General features: G+C 38.2%; 2 protein-coding genes across 3 annotated transcripts in view; one reads left to right on the top strand and one right to left on the bottom strand.

The window, feature by feature from the left end:
- LOC139119221 (carbohydrate sulfotransferase 11-like) overlaps positions 1 to 23,403 on the top strand; it is a 233,798-nt gene that overhangs the window by 15,467 nt on the left and 194,928 nt on the right. The gene's annotated exons all lie outside the window — the stretch shown is intronic.
- On the bottom strand, positions 11,737 to 18,766 carry LOC139119157 (uncharacterized). Of its 2 annotated transcripts, XM_070682830.1 has the most exons (3): positions 18,466 to 18,766; positions 16,926 to 17,025; positions 11,737 to 14,795 (listed from the first exon to the last, which is right to left on the bottom strand). In XM_070682830.1, exons 2-3 carry the CDS (start codon positions 16,943 to 16,945, stop codon positions 14,006 to 14,008), a joined length of 810 nt encoding a protein of 269 aa, XP_070538931.1. In that variant the 5' UTR covers positions 16,946 to 17,025; positions 18,466 to 18,766; the 3' UTR covers positions 11,737 to 14,005. The 2 variants fall into 2 exon arrangements, with proteins under 2 accessions (XP_070538931.1, XP_070538923.1); XM_070682822.1 differs by lacking the exon at positions 18,466 to 18,766 and having other exon boundaries at positions 13,877 to 14,795; positions 16,926 to 17,188.

Here is a 23,403-nt window from a genome sequence, read left to right as displayed (position 1 = left end):
TGGTTGTAAAGGGCTGTTCTAATTACTGATACAACGAAACATAAAAGTAGGCTTTATGCTTACCCGTCTTCGGAAGCATTCATGACTTGATGATGGTCGACCAACAAAGAATTGGCTAAGAAAGAAGTGGCTAATTTAGGATGTCGAGTCTTTGTGTTCTGTAATTAGATGCCCAACCCACACCAATAAATAATAGCGGAGTGTTTGCAATGAATGACATTTTTGTCAGTGTTAAAATTTAAAACCCTTATCAGTCTACAAACTTCCCACTACTTTATGTTAGGCTTTTCATAAAAAATCGTCTACGGCTATTGTTAAATGTTATATCACCATTTTATAGGTGATATGGAAAATGAAATCTTTTCGGCCAGCCTATTTGTCAAGGGACATTCTTATTGTTTTTCGACTGCTTTTTGAATGCAGAGCCTGAAAATAAGTGCTACACTTCTGACCACCCACAGAACAATTGAATATTTCTCGTTGGTCAAGTATGCGAAACAACGCCAGTGTTTATTTGGCAAGGTGTGTGCATTGAATTGTTCGGTTTGCAAGAAAGCAATTGTTGCCTGAAGACCAGGTTCATTGTTTACTGAACCTTTTATCGTTTTAACACAGTAAATGGTTCTGAGCAAAAGGATCATATATAGTGTACCTCGAATGCTTCATAACCTCTAACCTGATGGTGTGATTTCAGATGGCATATCTGCAGTGACCAAAGTCATTGTCGATGGTTGCATTTTAGTCAGAAATAGTATTATTGATGTACAGTGTCCCCTCAGTTTGTGCCGAGAACACTTTGCATCCAACGTTATCCAGATTGGGAAAAGAAAGTGCAAATGTACTTGTTTTAAGTACAAAAACACCAAAATATCATCAAAATCTATAGCTATTGGCCCTTCTAGCGACTCTAACATCTGGAACTGCCGGTAGATCATCAGAGGGCTGAGGCAGCGTTGCATTAACTCTCGAGAAGGTCATCTTGAGGACAAAAATGCAAATTAAGCATGCAACAGATGGCAGGTACATGCCAACAAAACCTTGCACTAAACTAACGCAATTAAAACGTGATACATACAATAACAGCTTTGTTTCAACTTAAGGTTTATTTATTTATTTATTTATTTATTTATTTATTTATTTATTTATTTATTTATACTGATATCCCACAGGCGATCAGGGAACACTCATATTCATTTTCTTAAAGTCCTACTCGCATGGCCAAATGTGTTGAGATACCAGAACTCTTTCGATAGAAGTGCTTGGCGAATTTCCTCCATTTCCTCCACATTTTGAGTTCAACCACTCGCCTGCTCCCAGGAAATTTTTAAACTTTTTCAAAATATACCTAGTCATTTTTCCAGAATTTTGATGAAAAACTGTTGCGAATGATATGTGATTTGGTTCAAAATCATCAACAAAATTCAATAAAAAATTCACAAAACTTGGTAAAATGTTGTATTGATATTTTGGTGGGAAAAATTACAGGACTCAAAGGAGTTGCAAGTAACTGGTATCTGCAAACGCGTTGCACAGATTAGAGTTCTATATGTAAACTATGTAGACTTATTAGTAAATATTTTATTACATTGCCTCAATCATAAAGTGGAATGCATTTTACATCAACCTCACAGTGATTCATGTTGACAAATACACATGTTGGTGGCTCGTAGAACATGACGGAGCACAGATCTTTTGTCAGGTCCACCGCATTTGTTTGCTGTGAATGTTTGCTCTGCTCTCAGAATGATTCTGTTTTAACAACCCACAAATGACAGGTAAAAAAAGACACTCAGACAAACATGATAGCTGCTCAGCATGTTTGGCAAAGCAGGGTAGATTTTTAGTTTGTCGCAAGTGATTTCGGGGCATTATGTTATGGAGACAGCATTTCCAGCTCAATAAGAAACAATATTTCTTCTAAAACAGGAAATTTCAGGATATGGTGGAGAAGCCAAAGCTTTGAGAGATTAGACATTTGTTGCCTGTTACTAACTCCACACAAGCCAAGCTGGCTGCCGTAAAGTAAACATGATCACAAATAAATACTGACATAGTGGATTATCCCAGACGACATAATGCATAAAGGCGCAAGGCATGATGGGATGCATATGACGCGTGCATTTATCTTTATAGAACACAAATAACCACTGAATTTAAGTATGATGTAATTTACGAAAAAAGGTGGACAAAGGACACCTTACGACGTAAAGTTTGGAGAAGGAAGCAAACAGGATTTGTAATTGACTATTCAGATTTGTGTTACGGAGAAAAGTCCAAAGCTATGAAGAAAACCTCCACTGTCACAACCAAGTTGCCGTGTCGAGGGCGAGGTAATTTAAACAGTTCACAAAGAAACTAATAAACACAACCCTTAACAAACATTGAGGTTTCTCCGTGACCGCGTATTTCTCTATTGCTGCCATCCCTCAATAAGAGACTGAAGTTTCATGCACCGTCCGGGTAACGGATCAGGCAGATGAACCGGTTCGTGCCAACTATCGCACAGTGACAGTAGCCAATGATTAAGACGGGAATGTGTGGTCATGGTGAGATATCAGAACCATTTAAATTGTCAGATCTCCAATATGTTCAACCATATGACACACTAAGGAGCTGAAAAGAATTAATCATGGATTTGTTATTAATCTAACCAATAGCCGCATAATTAACAGTTGTTCCCAAGGGAGTTGACAGTAATTGCCAGGCCACTTCAAATTATTCATCTCTCTACGCCAAAACACTACACAAATCGGGTGTTTAACTGAAAAGTTACGCTTTTACTGAGATAACAAATAATTTACAGATGTAATAAGATGTTGCAGATATGCCTCAAAATTTTACGTGATGCAAATATTACTCACGTAGAGTGGCCAATTTTAGTGCGTTGAAGTACTGAAGTGAGTTTTCTTGAAAGGTGAAAACTTGGCCTGCTGAAGCCACGATACCTCCAAACGCATTTGGTTTGGTTATAAAAGGCTGTTCTAATTACGGATACAACGAAACAAAAAAAAATAAGCTTTATGCTTACCTGTCTCCGCAAGCATTCATGACTTGATGATGGCTGACCAACAAAGAATTTCAAAGTGGCTAATTTTGGATGTCGAGTCTTTATATTATATTCTGTAATTAGATGCCCAACCCACAACAATAAATTATAGTGTAGTGTTTGCAATGAATGACATTTTTGTCAGTTATAAAATTTAAAACCCTTATCAGTCTACAAACTTCCCACTACTGTATGGTAGACTTTTCGTAAAAAATCTTCTACGGCTATTGTTAAATGTTATTTCGCCATTTTATAGGTGATACAGAAAATGAAATCTCTTCTGCCAGCCTATTTGTCAAGGGACATCCTTATTGTTTTGTGATTCTCCTTTTGAACGCAGAGCCTGAAAATAAGTGCTACACTCCTGACCTCTCACAGAACAACTGAATATGTCTCGTTGGTCAAGTATGCGAAATAACGCCAGTGTTTGTCTGCAAAGGTGTGCGCATTGAATTGTTCGGTTTCTAAGAAACCAATCGTCGACTGAATATCAGGTTCATTGTTTACTGAACCTTTTCTCGTTCTGAAACAGTAAATGGCTCTGAGCAAAAGGATCACATATAGTGTACGTTGAATGCTTCATAACCTTTAACTGATGCTGTGATTTGAGGTTGCATATCTGCGGTGACCAGCGTCATTGTCGATGATGCATTTTAGTCAGAAATAGTATTATTGATGTACAGATTGCCCTCTGTTTGTGAAGAGAACACTTTGCATCCAACGTTATCCAGATTGGGAAAGAAAGTGCAAATGTACTTGTTTTAAGTACAAAAACACCTAAATATCATCAAAATCTACAGCTGTTGCCCCTTCTAGCAACTCTAACATCTGGAACTGCAGATAGATCGTCAGAGGGCCAAATGTGTTGAGATACCAGAACTCTTTCGATAGAAGTGCTTGGCGAATTTCCTCCATTTCCTCCACATTTTGAGTTCAACCACTCGCCTGCTCCCAGGAAATTTTCACCAAATTTTATAAAATATACCCTAGTCATTTTTCCAGAATGTTGATAAAAAACTGTTGCAAATGATATGTGATATGGTTCAAAATTATCAACAAAAATCAATAAAATTCACAAAACTTGGTAAAATGTTGCATTGATATTTTGGTGGGAAAAATTAAAGGACTCACAGGGTTTAACAAGAAGAAAGGCAAGTAACTGGTATCTGCAAACGCGTTGCACAGATTAGAGTTCTATATGTAAACTATGTAGACTTATTAGTAAATATTTTATTACATTGCCTCAATCATAAAGTGAAATGTATTTTACATCAACCTCACAGTGATTCATGTTGACAAATACACATGTTGGTGGCTCGTAGAACATGACGGAGCACAGATCTTTTGTCAAGTCCACCGCATTTGTTTGCTGTGAATGTTTGCTCTGCTCTCAGAATGATTCTGTTTACAACCCACAAATTAAAGGTAAAAAAAGACACTCAGACAAACATGGATGCTGCTCAGCGTGTTTGGCAAAGCAGGGTAGATTTTTAGTTTGTCGCAAGTGATTTAGGGTCATCATGTTATGGAGACAGCATTTCCAGCTCAATAAGAAACAATATTTCTTCTAGAACAGGAAATTTCAGTGTATGGTGGAGAAGCCAAAGCTTTGAGAGACTAGACATTTGTTGCCTGTTACTAACTCCACACAAGCCAAGCTGGCTGCCGTAAAGTAAACATGATCGCAAATAAATACTGACATAGTGGATTATCCCAGACGACATAATGCATAAAGGCGCAAGGCATGATGGGATTACGCGTGCATTTATCTTTATAGAACAAAAATAACCACTGAATTTAAGTATGATGTAATTTACGAAAAAAGTGAACAAATGACACCTTACGACGTAACGTTTGGAGTAGGAAGCTAACGGGTTTTGTAAGTGACTATTCAGATTTGTGTTACGGAGAAAGTCCAAAGCTATGGAGAAACCTCCACTGTCACAGCCAAGTTGCCGTGTCGAGGGCGATGTAATTTAAACAGTTGACAAAGAAGCTAATAAACACAACCCTTAACAAACATTGAGGTTTCTCCGTGACCGCGTATTTCTTTATTGCTGCCATCCCTCAACAAGAGACTGAAGTTTCATGCATGCACCGTCCGGGTAACGGATCAGGCAGATGAACCTGTTCGTGCCAACTATCGCACAGTGACAGTAGCCAATGATTTAGACTTGAATATGTGGTCATGGTGAGATATCAGAACCAATTTGAATTGAGGAAAACTAACAAGGCTGCGGACGGAAGAAGGAAAGACTGCATCACGTTGACATGAAAGAAGACAGCATGCGAGTCGTCGCTTTACAAATAGCGAATAAACGATCACATTTGACTGCATAGGGGCGGCATATAAATGTTGCGAGGAATTATTCATCAGCGTGAATTATGAGAAGATATCAACATTTCGATCCCTAACATTAAACGAAAGTGTACATCTGATTATTTATGGGAACAGACGACCAGTTGAAAGGCCAGGTGTGTGTAAGTATTGCGGTTTTCCATCTTACCTTGGGTGTAGAGCACCAGGTTCTCGATCGGTCGATTGGGCAGACTACGGCAGCCAACCAGCACTCATGTCCATAATCTCTAAGGGTTTACGTTACCTTACTTGAACTTACTTTTAGAACATCAATGCTAGTTTTTAGACATTGCCTTCTCGATGGATGTCCTCGAAGATGGCTATGAAGCAATATTGTCCAGTCTTCATTGTATTGTAACATTGTCAGTGGTCAAAAGCCGTGTCATCGACACAGCCAGATAAGAAGTGCCTAAACCATAATGTCGCCATCATGTTTACGATGTGTCCTTTGCAAATGGCCGCTTGGGAAGGTCGTAGGGTTTCGCTGTTGCACCAGCCAAAGTTCACAGATGTACGTTTTGTAAGCCTAATTAAAGAGTCACGTGCCGCGTTCTGCATGCAGTTTAACCTAGAAACAGTTTTAGCCACATGTTGATGATTAGCAACCATATCTTGATTATCATTTGACGTGGTTTCACCTCAGCTGACGGCACACAGTTGACCTTGTCATCTTTGGAACTGCTTATCGGACTTTCTAGCCCGATCAGTCAGTAAGTATGCATTTCACTTTGACGGTCAGGTACTGAGCACAGCTGTCGTGATGCAGTAGTACCATTTCAGGTTTTTCTTCTTCAACTTAAATAAAGGTACGTTTTTTCTGATCTAGGCCGAAGTGATTTGATACAGATTCAACAACACTATACAAAATTGAAATTCTTGCAAAAAAAATAATCGAACCTGAGATCAACTTTTGTTTTCAGTATTTTCTTGCTTATCAGCTGATGTGTAAACACATGTTGCCCGACCCCGCCCCCTCCATCAAGCGAGTGACATGAGAACCGCTAACTGGTTTCATTTGATATAAAAACGAGGGAGTTGATAACGAATAAGGCAATTGGCGGACCTGCAACGAGTTAGGCAATTGGCGGACCTGCCGTCCGATTAATATATATTATGTCGCCACTGGTCAGGACACATTAGCTGTAACTTTTGGCGAAGCTTATTTCAGCTCTGTGTATTACCATGGAGGTAGAGCACCTAAAGATAAATTGAAGTGAACACGAATCTATTTCTATTCAGCTGCAGAATGTGTATCGTGGCCCATGAAATTTGGAGCGCTGGCAGGGGCACTTGGGCGTGCGGCACGTGGGCACGTGGCACTTGGCTTTTGAAATAGGCTTGCTCGTTGTGCGTTCGGTACGTTCTCCTTTTTCAAAAATCCTCCCGCTCCCCAACCGAAATCACATGGGTCACCCTTAGGCTATCTCATTTTCATCTTAAGGGTCACAGTCGCTTGTGGTTTGGTACAGGGCGAAGGCCGCTAAAACTCCCTTATATTTCTAAATTACAGTGGTATTCTTCGTATACCTGACCAAAAGCGACTGTGGTACGCGTAGAAGACTCTACAATGGAGGTGAAAGCTAACGAAAGCTAACGGTTTCCTAGACAACAATTGTTGCCTGAATCAGGTTCATTGTTTACTGAACCTTTTATCGTTTTAAAACAGTAAATGGTTCATTGTTTGAGCAATAGGATCCCGTATGGTGTACCTGGAATACTTTTTAAGTGATGGTTTGATTTCAGGTTGGATATCTGCGGTGACCAGCGTCATTGTCGATGGTTGCATTATCGTTAGAAATAGTATTATTGATGTAAAGTGTGCCTTATGTTTGTTACGAGAACACTTTGCATCCAACGTTATCCAGATTGGAAAAAGAAAGAGCAAATGTACTTGTTTTAAGTACAAAAACACCAAAATATCATCAAAATCTATAGCTATTGCCCCTTCTAGCAACTCTAACATCTGGAACTGCCGGTAGATCGTCAGAGGGCTAAGGCAGCGTTGCATTAACTCTCGAGAAGGTCATGTTGAGGACAAAAATGCAAATTAAGCATGCAACAGATGGCGGGTACATGCCAACAAAACCTTGCCCTAAACTAACGCAAATAAAACGTGATACATACAATAACAACTTTGTTTCAACTTAAGGTGGGTTATTTATTTATTTATTTATTTATTTATTTATTTATTTATTTATTTATTTATTTATTTATTTGTTTATTATTTATTTATTTATTATTTATTTATTTATTTATACCGATATCCCACAGGCGATCAGGGAACACTCATATTCATTTTCTTAAAGTCCTACTCGCATGGCCAAATGTATTGAGATACCAGAACTCTTTCGATAGTAGTGCTTGACGAATTTCCTCCATTTCCTCCACATTTTCAACCACTCGCCTGCTCCAAGGAAATTTTCAAACTTTTACAAAATATACCCTAGTCATTTTTCCAGAATTTTGATGAAAACTGTTGCAAATGCTATGTGATTTGGTTCAAAATTATCAACAAAAATCAATAAAATTCACAAAACGTGGTAAAATGTTGCATTGATATTTTAGTGGGAAAAATTACAGGACTCAAAGTGTTAAACAAGAAGAGTTGCAAGTAACTGGTATCTGCAAACGCGTTGCACAGATTAGAGTTCTATATGTAAACTATGTAGACTTATTAGTAAATATTTCATTACATTGCCTCAATCATAAAGTGAAATGTATTTTACATCAACCTCACAGTGATTCATGTTGACAAATACACATGTTGGTGGCTCGTAGAACATGACGGAGCACAGATCTTTTGTCAGGTCCACCGCATTTGTTTGCTGTGAATGTTTGCTCTGCTCTCAGAATGATTCTGTTTTAACAACCCACAAATGACAGGTAAAAAAAGACACTCAGACAAACATAGATGCTCAGCATGTTTGGCAAAGCAGGGTAGATTTTGAGTTTTACGCAAGTGATTTCGGGGCATCATGTTATGGAGACAGCATTTCCAGCTCAATAAGAAACAATATTTCTTCTAGAACAGGAAATTTCAGTGTATGGTGGAGAAGCCAAAGCTTTGAGAGACTAGACATTTGTTGCCTGTTACTAACTCCACACAAGCCAAGCTGGCTGTCGTAAAGTAAATATGATCGCAAATAAATACTGACATAATGGATTATCCCAGACGACATAATGCATAAAGGCGCAAGGCATGATGGGATTACGCGTGCATTTATCTTTATAGAACACAAATAACCACTGAATTTAAGTATGATGTAATTTACGAAAAAAGGTGGACAAAGGACACCTTACGACGTAAAGTTTGGAGTAGGAAGCAAACAGGATTTGTAATTGACTATTCAGATTTGTGTTACGGAGAAAAGTCCAAAGCTATGAAGAAAACCTCCACTGTCACAACCAAGTTGCCGTGTCGAGGGCGATGTAATTTAAACAGTTGACAAAGAAGCTAATAAACACAACCCTTAACAAACATTGAGGTTTCTCCGTGACCGCGTATTTCTTTATTGCTGCCAACCGTCAACAACAGAATGAAGTTTCATGCACCGTCCGGGTAACGGATCAGGCAGATGAATCTGTTCGTGCCAACTATCGCACAGTGACAGTAGCCAATGATTAAGACTGGAATATGTGGTCATGGAGAGACATCAGAACCAATTTGAATTGAAGAAAACTAACAACGCTGCGGACGGAAGAAGGAAAGACTGCATCACGTTGACATGAAAGAAGACAGCATGCGAGTCGTCGCTTTACAAATAGCGAATAAACGATCACATTTGACTGCATAGGGGCGGCATATAAATGTTGCGAGGAATTATTCATCAGCGTGAATTATGAGAAGATACTAACATTTCGATCCCTAACATTAAACGAAAGTGTAAATCTGATTATTTATGGGAACAGACGACCAGTTGAAAGGTCAGGTGTGTTGTAGGAGCAGACGATCAGTTGAAGGGTCAGGTGTGTGTAAGTATTGCGGTTTTCCATCTTACCTTGGGTGTAGAGCTCCTGGTACTCGATCGGTCGTTTGGGCAGTCTATGGCAGCTAACCAGCACTCATGTCCTTAACCTCTAAGGCCTTACGTTACCTTACTTGAACTTACTTTTAGAACATCAATGCTAGTTTTTAGACATTGCCTTCTCGATGGATGTCCTCGAAGATGGCTATGAAGCAATATTGTCCAGTCTTCATTGTATTGTAACATTGTCAGTGGTCAAAAGCCGTGTCATCGACACAGCCAGATAAGAAGTGCCTAAACCATAATGTCGCCATCATGTTTACGCTGTGTCCTTTGCAAATGGCCGCTTTGGAAGGTCGTAGGGCTTTGCTGTTGCACTGGCCAAAGTTCACAGATGTACGTTGGGTAAGCCTAATTAAAGAGTCACGTGACGCGTTCTGCATGCAGTTTAAGCTAGAGACAGTTTCAGCCACATGTTGATGATTAGCAACCATATCTTGATTATCATTTGACCCGGTTTCACCTCAGCTGACGGCACACAGTTGACCTTTTCATCGTTGGAATTTCTTATCAGACGTTCTAGTCTGAACATTCACTGGCCTAAATAGTCTATGCACGTTTACGGTCAGGTACTCATTATAGCTGTCGTGATGCGGAAGTATCATTTCACGTCTTTCTTCATCAACTAAAATAAAGGTTTTTTATGATCTAGGCCTATACGATTTGATGCCGATTAAAACAGATTCAATAGCATTAGACAAAATTGAAATTCTTGCAAAATGTAATCGTACCTGATATGAACTTTTGTTTTCAGTATATTCTTGCTTATTAGTTGATGTGTAAACACATGTTGCCCGACCCCGCCCCCTCTATCAAGCGTGTGACATCAGAAGCTCTAACTAATTTCATTTGATATAAAAACGAGGGGCTAGGTAATTACCGATTGAAGTCTCAATATTGCCAACGAATTAGCTGGGTAATTGGCATACCTGCTGTCCGAGTAATATACGTTATTCCGTCGCTGGTAAGGGGACATCAGTTCGTAACTTTTGGCCAAGCTTATTTTCACTCTGTGTATTACCATGGTGATATAAGGAGCTAAAGGTAAGTTGAAGTGAACACGAATCTATTTCTATGCAGCTGCAGAATGTTAATCGTGGCCCATGAAATTTGGCGCGCCGGCAGGCGGTTCTTGGGCTCGCGGCACGTGGGCACTTGGCTTTTGAATCGGCTGACTATATTACGTTGGGTACGTTTTTATTCAAAAATCATCCAGCCCCCGCCCCACCGAAATCACATGGGTCACCCCTTAGGTTATCTCATTTGTCATCTTAAGGGTCGCAGTCGCTTGTGGCTTAGGTACACGTCGAAGGCCGCTAAAGTTCCTTTACATTTCTAGATTACAGTGGTATTAGCCAAGTACTTGACCAAAAGCGACTGTGGTACACGTAGAAGACTCTACAATAGATGAAAGCAAGCCTCGATCAATTAAAGCGATGTTCATGTCGTAATTTTCCAGTCGCTGATAAGGGACCAAAATTAAATTGAAGCAGATTTGAAGTTGCGATGAACACTACAACTTATGGAGAAACTTTTATAAGTAAAGATTAAATTTAGAGAAATTCGACAGAATTTCGCTCGGGGCCGGACAGTAGTACCTAATGAGCCGAGCCAGCCGTAAGCACTTTCGCATTTATAAAGTTTGAATTCGCATTGGGGACAGATAATTGGTTTCTCAAATTTTTACAATTATTTGCTGATCTACCACTTGTGGGGGTTCACTTTAAAGCTCTTGGAGTAAGAAATATTTTCGCCGTCTTAGTATTAAGCATGAAAATGAAATATTCCCTATGTACTTAACAAAGGGATGATGGCCATTTTGAATTTCAAATATCGGTAAATGTTAGGCCATTTTTTTCTTTAGTAATAAAATTTGTACGATGACCCCTGGATTTTATTATTTATTAGGTAAGAGAAAACGGGCGAAAGTTTCATGAAGAAAGTTTGATCAAAAAATAAGTTTTTCACTTTTCATAGCGCGTACTACCTTAACTTGACCTCGAATGATTATTAAGTTTCGACCTCATCACCGGATATTTGGAGGGGGCGAACTCAGGCGCTCTGTGGTTCTGGGGTCTCGTTTTCCCAAGTTTTCTTTGACATGTTAACGACTCGTAAGTTTACATGTCGGCAGTTAGGGTTATCCAAGAGAAAACTAAATCAAATGTTGACGGAAGCGAGCCTTGATTAACGTATCGGTTCGCTACATAGACGACATCAGCTGGCAGAAATCGGCATCCGTAATTTTTTAAATATTTATATTAATCTTCTTTACATTTTATGCAAGTGTTGAATGAGATTCTTTTCCGCTGATTTGATTTGATTTTATTCGTTAAGTATTCAGGAAAACGTTAAAATACAGGATATTAAATAAATACAAAAACTAGATAAAATTACACCAAACACAACAACACTATTACAGTAAAGAAACACAACTGAAAATTACTTGCCGAGGTTTGCACAAAATTTATTTCCAATATGGTCCTCGCTCTTATTGTACATGTAAAAGTATTGAACGTTTATAGAGGCTGTATACAGAATAACACAAATATCGCTATGTTATGTCTACAGTACACACAGAAGTTTAAAGTGTCCAGCATATTGCGTGTCTAAAGTGTTGTCTATGCCAGATCTGTCAATCTCCTATCGTGTATTTGTGATTCGAGTTTGTCAGGTCGGGTGTATGAGATCTTGTTGAGGATCCACCGTTACCTGTACGTACAGGCACTGTCTCACTGTAGCTTTTTACGTCAAACTGGAGGAATAAGCGGTTGGCGGAATGCGGCCAAACTTTCATGATAGTTAATGATCAATATTTAATTATTTAATTTATTATTTAATTATTTGACCGAAATTAATATTCGACTTTCGATACTTATTTACAGTAAAGGGAAAATCGTTATTTTCTTGCCACTGTTATTACGATCGAAAGTATAAAAAATCAACATATTAAGAGATCTTAACACAAGCTGTAGAAATAATGAAAGGCTAAAAATCAACAGAAATTTGTCTGAATTTTTTCTGGTATTTTAAATCTAAAATCAGGCGATACCCTATGGTGTTGCCAAGTTCATTGAAAAAGACAATGGATTGGCTCACGGTCCTCCTTGTGGAGGAACCGTGATTAGCTGTATCATTGTATTGGTCACTATGAAAAATCAGCAGATAAATACTACTTGCATTCTTTGTACAAAAATGAAAGGGAGAATAAAGGAATTAAACATAGTTTTTAATATTTAGAAAATATCTACTACAACCATTCTCGCAATGAGGGCGTGGCGAAGCCAACAATACTTAAAACATTGGGAGTAAGCAAACTTCCAGATTTTTAAATCATTTTGCTCAAATTTATACTGCTGCCAGCTTTGGTCCACCTTTACAAAGCGCTCTCTAACGAAAATTCGAGTGGCGTATAATAATTGTTTCAGACGACTTTTTAATCTGTCAAGACGTTGTAGTATTAGTACCATGTTTGTTGTCTATGATGTTTTGTCTTTTGGCGAGTTACTGCGTAAAAACATTTTTAACTTTATGAACAGAATTAAGAGATCTCAGAATTCTTATATTAAGACTGTTTATGCTTGTACATATATTGACTCACTACAGTGCAGGCACTGGAGAACTATTTTATACTGAAGTTGTTTTTTTTTGTATAGACGATTTTTGTGTGTATCTGTTATTTTTCTCTATTTTATGGTATTTTTCTATGGGCCTAGAGCCTGATTCAAATAAATAAATAAATAAAAAAAAATTACACATGGTCAGTTGTTACTCTGTGTGCGTACAGTCAAACCAACCGCAGCTGCTCAGTCATTACACGCCACACTCACCTGACTAATTTTCGGTTTTCTTTTAATTTTTAAACTCTTTTATAACCGGTCCCTTGTTTTGTTGTAATGAAACTTCAAATCAGTTTGGTGTGATACTGTGGTGTATGATAATTAAGAGGTTTCCGTTTGTTTATTCTCAGAGCACACTGCGGCGTTATAATACCATCATAATTTGACTATGTCAACTTTTGCTGCCTTTTGCAAGACACCTCACAGTTGAAAATGATTAGCGCAGGCAATTCAACTTCTTCCTAGTAGCTAATCAGTCAACTGCAGAGAATTGTTGTATTTTACGTTGCGCAAAATACAATATTTTTCAATATCACATCGTCGTATAGAACTAGGGCGCGGCATATTTTCAAATGCAACATTGGTAGCCCTTGAATAAATAATTGAAATTTACAATTTTCAGGCATTTCAAATTAGACCCTAGTATTTCGGTAGAATAATTTTCTATGGAATTTTAAATTTCACTAAAGTCAAAAGAAAAAATAACACAGATAACTAGAATATCTTAAATTACACTAAAGTCAAAAGAAAAAATAACACAGATAACTAGAAAAATTTTCTATGGAATTTTAAATTTCACTAAAGTCAAAAGAAAAAATAACACAGATAACTAGAACATCATGAGCAAATGCTGCATCAACGGATTTTGAAGATTTTATTATAAGATGCCGATTTGGTGCGAGGACATAGTTTATACGCTTTCCCTTCCACGAGGGCGCCCCACAGTTGTATGAGTTTATGGCTTCATTCGCAGTTTATACATCGCTTGGTAGCATGGTTCGGCTTGCTGGATTAAATCTTGGACATGTTGTGGTAAAGTGGACACATCAGGTTCTGCTTCTTCTCTTTGACTCGGCTTTGATAAACCTGTACTATTTATAACTGTGCCATACCAATCTCCTTCATAGTCCCAATCATCCACGGGACCAGCTTCCCAGTGCAGCATGCTTTCCTTAAATTCAAATCCGACACAATCACAGTACTTCTTCATCATAGTAGCGGGGTCGTTCAACAGGTCATCAGCATCAATTACCAAAGGGGTTTCGCCTGTTGAGTCTCCAATAAATTTGAATAGCTCGAACAATTCGCAGATACCAATCTCCCCATCGTAAACAGTTGGCCATCCGGGATCATCGGTTTTGGGAGTCGCCCTGCACAGGGAGGTGACACTCTTTCTGGGCATGCGTATTAGGAAGGTGTGGCGGTATCCATCGGGGAGAGCATCTTTTCTCCTGGTTTCTGGCACAGCGTAGGCGTGTTCCTTGGCAAAAATGCCCTTATATCCTATTACGGTCGACTCTAGCTGCAACCTGACGTCGCTGAACTTACTGTTTGGCACGGTTTTCTCATTGTAGCGGGGATAGAACCGTTCCTCGCCCAGGTAAGCAGCACTGGTGTACAATTCATGGTATACTTTGATGCCCTCAAGTTCCCTTATCGACCTTTCAAATGCCGTGGACACACATCGTGGAGCCGACCACAGGATTACTTTTGGAATGTCATAGATGTCCTGACTCTTCCCTATTCTGTAGTCAATGACGTAACACAAAGAAAAGAAGCAGAATATAATAACTTTGAAATTGTCATGTATACAGTGACAAAGTCATTAGAGTATGTATGTATGTATGTATGTATGTATGTAAGTATGTATGTATGTAAGTATGTATGTATGTATGTATGTATGTCTGTATGTCTGTATGTCTGTGTATGTATGTCTGTATGTCTGTATGTCTGTATGTATGTATGTATGTATGTATGTATGTATGTATGTATGTATGTGTGTGTATGTATGTATGTATGTATGTATGTATGTATGTATGTATGTATGTATGTATGTATGTATGTATGTATGTATCTATCTATCTATCTATCTATCTATCTATCTATCTATCTATCTATCTATCTCTCTCTATCTGTCTGTCTGTCTATCTATCTATCTATCTCTATCTATCTATCTATCTATCTATCTATCTATCTATCTATCTATCTATCTATCTATCTATCTATATATGTATGTATGTATGTATGTTAAACCCTTTCTATTATATCATTCGATGGCCCTCTGAGTAACAATAAGTATTTAGATGGTGTTTGTCAAGACAGATTTTTGTTTACTTTCGTAGCATGAACTTTTGCAAATAGTTTGCTACAGTCTACAAACTTCAGATCTTTACCTGTTTTCGTAACTACAGCGATTATTTGAGATCGCATTACGTCATTCGGTATGTAATATTACCTATTGCATCTGCCGGTCAATTTGTATACTTGAAGGTGCAAAGATGTTACCGCAACATTTGGCAGGATACAGGCAAAATGTTTGACAAAGAGTAAAAATTTCGGCTGGTGGCTTCAAGTACGTTAGGTCGGTTTGCCGGAAACACAAACTTTTATTGAGCCTTAATAATATGGAAGAAATCTCAATAGTTTAAATAGAAATTTCCATAAATGAGAATATGTCACATACATTTCTGAGTATCATTGTATAGTAAGTTGTCGTGTAAAAATGATCTTTCATGTACTGTAACTCTTGTACGGCAAATAGTAATTTTTGATAAAATTTCGTTGTTTTGTGATCTACAGAACACGCACATTTTCTTGCTCACCTTCCGGTATGTTGATTCACAATATATTGGCCCCGCAAACTCTTTGAACTGCATTTAATATGGAGTATTATAGCATTCCAGTAGATTGATGGCGCAAATAATGTGATCTGATTGGTCGGGATGTGAAAAAAACTGTGCTATATTCCCGACTGATACAGCACAGTTGTAACACTCGCTACCTCTTATCTAGAGACAAATTCCCTTTTAAGGTAGCACACCAGAATTTAAATATACTTGTATTATATAATAGCAATAAACTTCCCGAGCAACGGGTTTACCACACAGTTTTGACAAGTTCACGACATATATACACTCGCGCTATCGCTCATCCATATATGTCGTGAGCTTATCGAAGTCTCGTGGTATACCGTCGCTCGGTGTGGTTTATTGCTTAATTATTGTTTACGAATGAAGTACTGTAGCCTAGACTGAAATGCAGCTGTAAGCAATAACATCAGCTTTCAAACACGCTGTGTGGACGAATTGAAGTTAGTCCGGGCATTTAGAAATGATTTAGGATAAAGAATGAGTTTAAAAATATTTAAAATACATAAAATGTTGCAGCAAATTTTACGTTTTCTCTGTGATTTTTTTAAATTTGTGTTTCTCTAGTTATTCTTGTCTTGGGGATACTCGGCCTCGATCTGTCTAGGTAAGTACTTCTGAGATCTTACTCAGAAGAGATTCATCGAGGCAGTTCATTGCAACAATATAAAAAGTTCTACGAGTAATGTCCGCTGTGTATACCCTAGCGCGAACTGCAACGTGGAACCAGTAAAAGAACTATAGACATGTCCACAGACGACATGTCCAAAACACAGCTTCTTCCATGTCTTAATGTCATGGTGTCTGATTGATGATGAGCCTGTCTGCGTGTCGCTGTTTCTCGTAAAGTCGAAACATGGGGTTTGAAACAAAACCTTGGTCACTGCGAACCGAAGCCAATGGAGCTGTGAAAACTGCGAGTTCTATAAATCACCGCTACTGTCCCTTCATACGGTACTCTTATCCTAGATACGGCCGACACAAATGGCGCTTAGATCAGTTACTTACCTATCTTTGCAAGCATTCATAACTTTATGACCGACCAATAACAATTTTCGGAATATGTGCCGTTGAACATTGAGGTACCGATGATCATTGGTTCGATGCCCTGCCAAGAATAAACACGTCATGTCTAAATGTGTGTGGTACATAAATTAGCCATGTTTAAGGTGTCTTATTGTGTGTGTATTTTCAGCCTTCATAAATAGATGGTGGGGAGGAAGGCAGGGTCAGAGGACAAATAACAAAATCTGTTTTCATTATTTTACCCCTTAAGGTAAAACGCGCTTCAATGACAGATATTTGGACTCTCAGACTTTTCCAATTATTTTTCTGATCTACCACTTGTGGGGTTTCATTTTAAAGCTCTTGGTGTAATACCACCATAATATTTGTTGTACACATATGCACTTCAAGCCACCTTACTCAAGTACATTAATATCAATAATCAAACATAGATAAAAGTACAGGTGTAGCAATTTTTGCATCGGAAAAATCGTAAGCAGTCCGCCAAATGGATGTTCATATATAGCATATCTAAAAAATTTTGTTCTGATCAATAAATTATGTAATGAAAACCACCATATTTGTTTAGTCGTACTTTGCCTTCAGAGTAAGGGGGACACTACAGACAAGCAAATGTAATTTTACATTTCATGTATGCTGAAGTGTAGCAATGAAGCTGCATTAGTTTTGCACTTAATCATCTGCGATTGATTGATATTCACGTTTCTGTGAAACCTGTCTTTGAAACATAAGCGATATTCCCGCTAATTCAATACCGTCCTTGTTATTTTAGGTCGTTTGCGATTCATAGCCCAGAATATTCCATGTCCCATAAACACACTGCAATAAAAGAGTAAGAATCAGAAAACAAAGCAATTCAACCATCACAAAAGCTGCCACTAAAACTTGGTTCTCTGTCTGGTAACGAAAGTCCGTTCCGTAAATTTCTGTAACCTTCCCATCCCGGTAAAATGAATACAGCAATTGAAATGTAAACCTTATTTGTAGATTGACTACAATAGCATCCTGAAATAGGGTCACCAAATTATTAGCAAGAACGAATCGTTTACGTGCTGCAAAGTTTTCCTCCTCCGCAGCATACACTTGCCAGTTATATTTTGTAATTATACACACTGAACAGATGAGTAAATGACGAGATTAATCTCAGTTTTCGACTTACCAAATCCGATGTAATATGTGCCTTTGTATGCTGGTGCATTCAGAACCAATCATGTATGTGTGACGGGATAGACCTTCACGAAATTTCATAGCAAGGTAGGAGGTTAGCCAGACTGTCGGCAGCTGCTTTGTCTTACATGAGCGAGTGTTACACTTTGCATTAATTGTTTGGCAAAAATTCACCATTTTCACTGCACATATACAACCACATAGGTTTGAGAGATTGTCGACAGTCTAGAAGCACAGTGACATCATTGTGTTCCAAATCGGCATCTACAGTATTACGGACATTGATATGTATTCAACAACAAAAAACAGAACACACAAAAAAACGTTTAAAAACTCAATTATTTCCAGTACCCACCGGCGTTATTGCTGTCATTCGAGCTGCTTCAGAGTCAAGCCAGTAGTTAAAGATGGTATTCTTCAGGAGTTGAAGCGCGGCAATACCGTAGATATGACCTATCAAAATCCCACGTCAGCAGTGATGGCAAAGTACAGGTAGTCGCAGTGCGTGGGCAGTATCATTAATTTGCATACCACACAGTAGACAGGATTGTATGCCAAATATATAGGTCAACGATGACCTGACTCAATCAGGGAGTTGGGACAACATCCCAATGCCCTCTATATGACGGTATCCCATCCATTAACCTTGTCTGAATGGCACAATGTACATCAACACAATCGCGTTAGTCATGTGTGACACCGAAGGATTATGTAGACGCTTGTGTTCCTGCTCACAATGTAGGACATAAATAAGGTTAATAGGGCTATTTACTAGTGGTAGTGTGACTCGCAGTTCGTTAGTAGATTGTGACAACATTTGAGTTGTTCCACAATAAAGTAAACAGCCGTGTTTTAGGATGTGATTTTAATTGTCGATCATAATATCAGAATATACATTTATGTTTACACATTTATCAATAATAGATGCGCATTCATAACGTAATAATGAATACATCCACAGGAGCAGACAAACAGAAGAACAGCGGGACACATGTTTCGTTCGCTTTGTTGCGAGAGCTCATGCACGAGATGGGATGTTCGGAAAATGCAGAGAACTTCTTTTCCCGTGCAAGAAAAACAGGTGGCCGAAAATAAGGCGCTTTAAATAAAATTCTTTGTTTGCCGTCTGCGTGCTGGTAGGTTTTTAGAGAAAATTAAGAAAACAAACACAATGTTAACACTATTATAGACAAAAATATTATTTATCCAAAAGAAACCAACTATAAATTGAGCTTATGTTAATACACTTGTGTTTTTTGTCTGTGTTTGTTTTATCCCTGGCTGGCTAATATGTTTTTTCAAAAATCCAAGGACGGCAAACACAGAATTTTCTTTACATGGCCTAATCAACAAATGAGTTATTCTAATATTAGAAATGATGTTTTGCGGTTGTATACTCTCTTAGTTCGTACATGGAGATATATTTGTGTTTTGTTATAAGTAGTTGAGACTACAGCGTTAGAACGAAATCAAATTTTAATATATCGAATTATATTACCATGCCCTGGCCGTCGCATTTTAATTGGTCGAGCTGAACCACGTGACTGACCACAAATACTCAGTAATGGTTTGTTTACATGCCCGTGAATATGAATAATAAGATTAACAACTCAAAGTATCGTGACTTTACAGCTCAAACATAAATCATAATCAATCACAAAATAAAATGGAGCACTTGTAGGTCAAGTTGAGATATTTTTTCTGAAAACATCTCCGGATTTGCCAATTTTTTTCAGCGCGCGTGACAGTGCGTCGCGTAATGCTCAGTTTCTGGGGCCCAGTTGTCGTTCGCTCCTGAAATTTCGGAAATTTTGACGGTTTTCTTGGGTTCGCTGATAATATAATGGAAATAACAGACTCCGCTCTGACCATTAACGTTTACTTGTGGGCGCGGGCTCGAGGAAAGCCAAATTAGTGGGCTCGGCAAGCCTCGCCCGTTAATTTTTGGCTTTCCTCTCGCCCTTGCCCACAAATAAACGTTAATGGTCAGCGCGTCCTCCGTTATTTCTATAATATACGCCCTTGTTTGTAATGTATGAACGGGCTCTGCATATACCAGAAGTATTGAAAAACTTCGTGTCGATATGTCATGTAAAATCCAGGCCATTCATTGATCAGTGACGGGATAAACAATCCATGATGTTTTATGTTTTGCTTGTTTGTGAAACCTATGGATAAAATATCTTCAAGTATATAGGAATAACGTCCGTTGCTTACCCAGTGTTTTCGTGAGGTGATCAATTCGACTGTTCTCGTCCAGTTCTACTAATATGTGATCTGTTACTGTACGCAAACTTAACCCTTTGAGTGCTGTAAGTTTTCCCACCAAAACTTTACTGCCACATTTTGCCAATTTTTATGAATTTTTCTGAAATTTGTTGATAATTTTGGACCAAATTGACACCATATTTCATTGGCTACAGTTTTTTATCAAAACTTTGGCAAAAATTTGAGAAAACTTGACTAGGGTATATTTTGTAAAAGGGAGAAAATTGACGTTGGCGCTCAAAGGGTTAAGCTTACTATTCAGTGGGGCGGACAACGTAGAAGTTTGGCAGGTTATTTATAAATTTCATTAACTCATGTGCTCTTCATAAGTTATTTTAGATTGTTATCGTAAAACATAGATTTGTATCACTACACATTCCTTTAGGCGAAAGCGCCCTCATACCCGTGCAGTATCGTATGTGTCCTCAGGCCCGAGTTAGGTTGCCCATAAAGGGAGAAACACGTCTGATTACTGATTTATTTTGGCCTTTTTTGGACATATTTTACTCGTTCACAAATTGGTTGTTCAATTGTCGTTTACATTTTAACGCTCTACTCGGCAAAAATATTAGTGATGTCCTATGTACATATGTTGATGACATTTGGGAGGGGGGGCAGGGGCTGCACTGTATGTTCGAGCCAGTCAAATGCCATTCCGTTGTACCAGTGAATGGTTCAAGTATACATGTGTGCATTTTTACTGTAAAACTTACTTGCATGCCTCGTGTTTTTCTTTCCCTCACTGCTGTACACGTGACACATATACTTCTTTGCTGTTAGCTAAATTGTGCGATAGCCAGCAATATTTTGCAAACGATGCCACGCGTAGGTAGGTGATGACTTGACAACTGTATATTTGTGACAAATATTTCCAGGTTAGAGACACAACAATAAATCGTACCAGCCTTTAGAAAGATAAATCTTGTTTATGTATTGCGTTTTAGAACTAAATGATTCACTTAAATGCTGTGTACTGATAATTTGTCGATGAAAGTTTCTTTATATAATGTTCTGTGCTAATAATTGTCTCTTTCTATGCAACCTACAACTTTATCCAGTTACTTGTATTCTAGGTTTTAATATGCTGCTTTCCTGTCCGATTTCGTATACTGATACTTTTCACGACATTTCAGCAAATTGGATCATATCTCAAAACAAATAAGAGTGAATATGTATGTGATTGTTTGTATTTCTACCATCATTGACCTATATGTGAGTATGGCCTGTCTGGGAACTATTTGGATAGTATTGTGAGTAAAACTCACGTGCATATGCATGTCACAGATTGCTGTTATAAAAAAAATGAGAGAAATGAACATTGGCATAGCCGAGTGATGGCCGCAACAAAAATATAAGTGACCATTACAGTGGCCTTGTTAGACTGCATCGCAAAACAAATTCATATGTACATGCATATCAAAGTATATCGTCTGTGAGCCAACTGTTGGTGACTTGGTACAGACATGTCTGAGAGGTAGTTTTTGTGTCATAAAAAGCAGCAGTCAAAACACAAGCATTTTGCAAGATATTCGTAAACATTTCTAAGTTACATTTTAAATTTTTATTTCATTTTTTGAATATGATAAACAAGAACGGTAAGGGTGAAGTTACAGTAACTCATATGTTCACATGCTTTAAATTTACACTTTGCAGGTAGTCATGAGGTTTACTTTACTCTGCCTTTGTTCGAGACTTTTTGTGCACTACCAAATTATCGAATAAAATCGCTAGAGGAAAAGTTTTCGACATACGGAAATAATTACATCAGTTTGTACACATATTGTGAACATTGCTTTGTCGTTATGCCGCACACTAAACCAAGATATATCAGTCGTTGACTTCATTATTCATTGGCTTTCTTTTGTTTTTGTGAGACTGCGCACACAAATTTTGTCGAGAACAGCAAATTCACAGAGCACACATCAACAAAGCCATATACATCTTTGTTACATGCCTCGTAGTATGGAATGATGCGCGCTCCACTGGATTCAATGGTAACTCGACGATGACGTCGCGGGCCGCATAGTCATCATATGACCGGAAGTGAACCGGAACTATTTTCAACCTGAAATCTTTGGGATAAAAAATGTTAAAATTACGTGTTTTACACAGAAAATCAAGTTTCTAGAAAATTATTCTTCAAAAATGGATAAACCGCATAACAGTGATTTAGAGATATCAATGCACCATTCGACGATGAAAATCGTTCTATTTTTAACGGATTTTCGTCTAACATGGAAAAAAGCATATGATTCACATTGTCATTAGCAAATAAACCCAAACATATATTGAGTGAAAACTATGTAAGAGAGGCATGTAATTAAAATATTATAGTCCAAACAAAAGACTATGTACCCTGGGGGGAGGAGATCATTTGCCCCCCTGACGTCGGGCAAATGGTTACCTACCCTTGGGCACATAGTCCCTTGTTTTGGCTATAATATTTAGTAGCATTGAAGAGATACCGCTTGTGTGTATGATGATGCATAGGGCAGACTGGCGTGTCAGTTGTGCTGTTCTGTTATCACTGCAGTTACTGTTATTAAACCTTGTTTGAGGAAGTGGCAGTATTGAAGTCTGAGTGTGCAATGCAAATCTGGCTGTACCGTAAAGAGACTGACTCAAGCCGAGGACTTTCTTGTTTCGCCCCCTCTCCCAGCATCCAACAAAACATTTACGGTATGAATTCAGATGATGGCTTCGGGAAATCCTTATTTAAAAAAACTTCTCAATTTTTCCATTGAGTATCTGTGCATTTCAATGTAACAACAGCAAATCCGTTGTGGTTATTCTATTTTTTCAAGATTACTAATTCCTTATAGTATCTTTTACTCCTTTACTCTATGTATTCTCTGTACAGCGTATTGTCGTCCAATGACTTACAAAGTATCTTTGAAACTGAGCCCCAATTAGGACAAATCACACGCAGCTTTGTTTGAGGGCGCCCAACATGTGACTTAAGGTTCCAAGACAAGAAATTGACCATTTTAATATAACAATTCTCTGGTGGTTAATAAGCTCAGAA

This window comes from Ptychodera flava, chromosome 2 (assembly GCF_041260155.1).
Source record: "Ptychodera flava strain L36383 chromosome 2, AS_Pfla_20210202, whole genome shotgun sequence".
In the NCBI taxonomy this organism is placed as follows: Eukaryota; Metazoa; Hemichordata; class Enteropneusta; family Ptychoderidae; genus Ptychodera; species Ptychodera flava.
This window is presented reverse-complemented; position numbering and strand designations above follow the sequence as displayed.

Bases quoted from the DNA above. Each gene is read 5' to 3' on its own strand.
- LOC139119157 (XM_070682822.1), bottom strand. From the start codon at position 17,068: ATGTACCACACACATTTAGACATGACGTGTTTATTCTTGGCAGGGCAT. The intron at 14,796-16,925 runs GTAAGTAACTGA...CATTGACTACAG, and splicing joins ATGAATGCTTGCAAAGATAG to AATAGGGAAGAGTCAGGACA.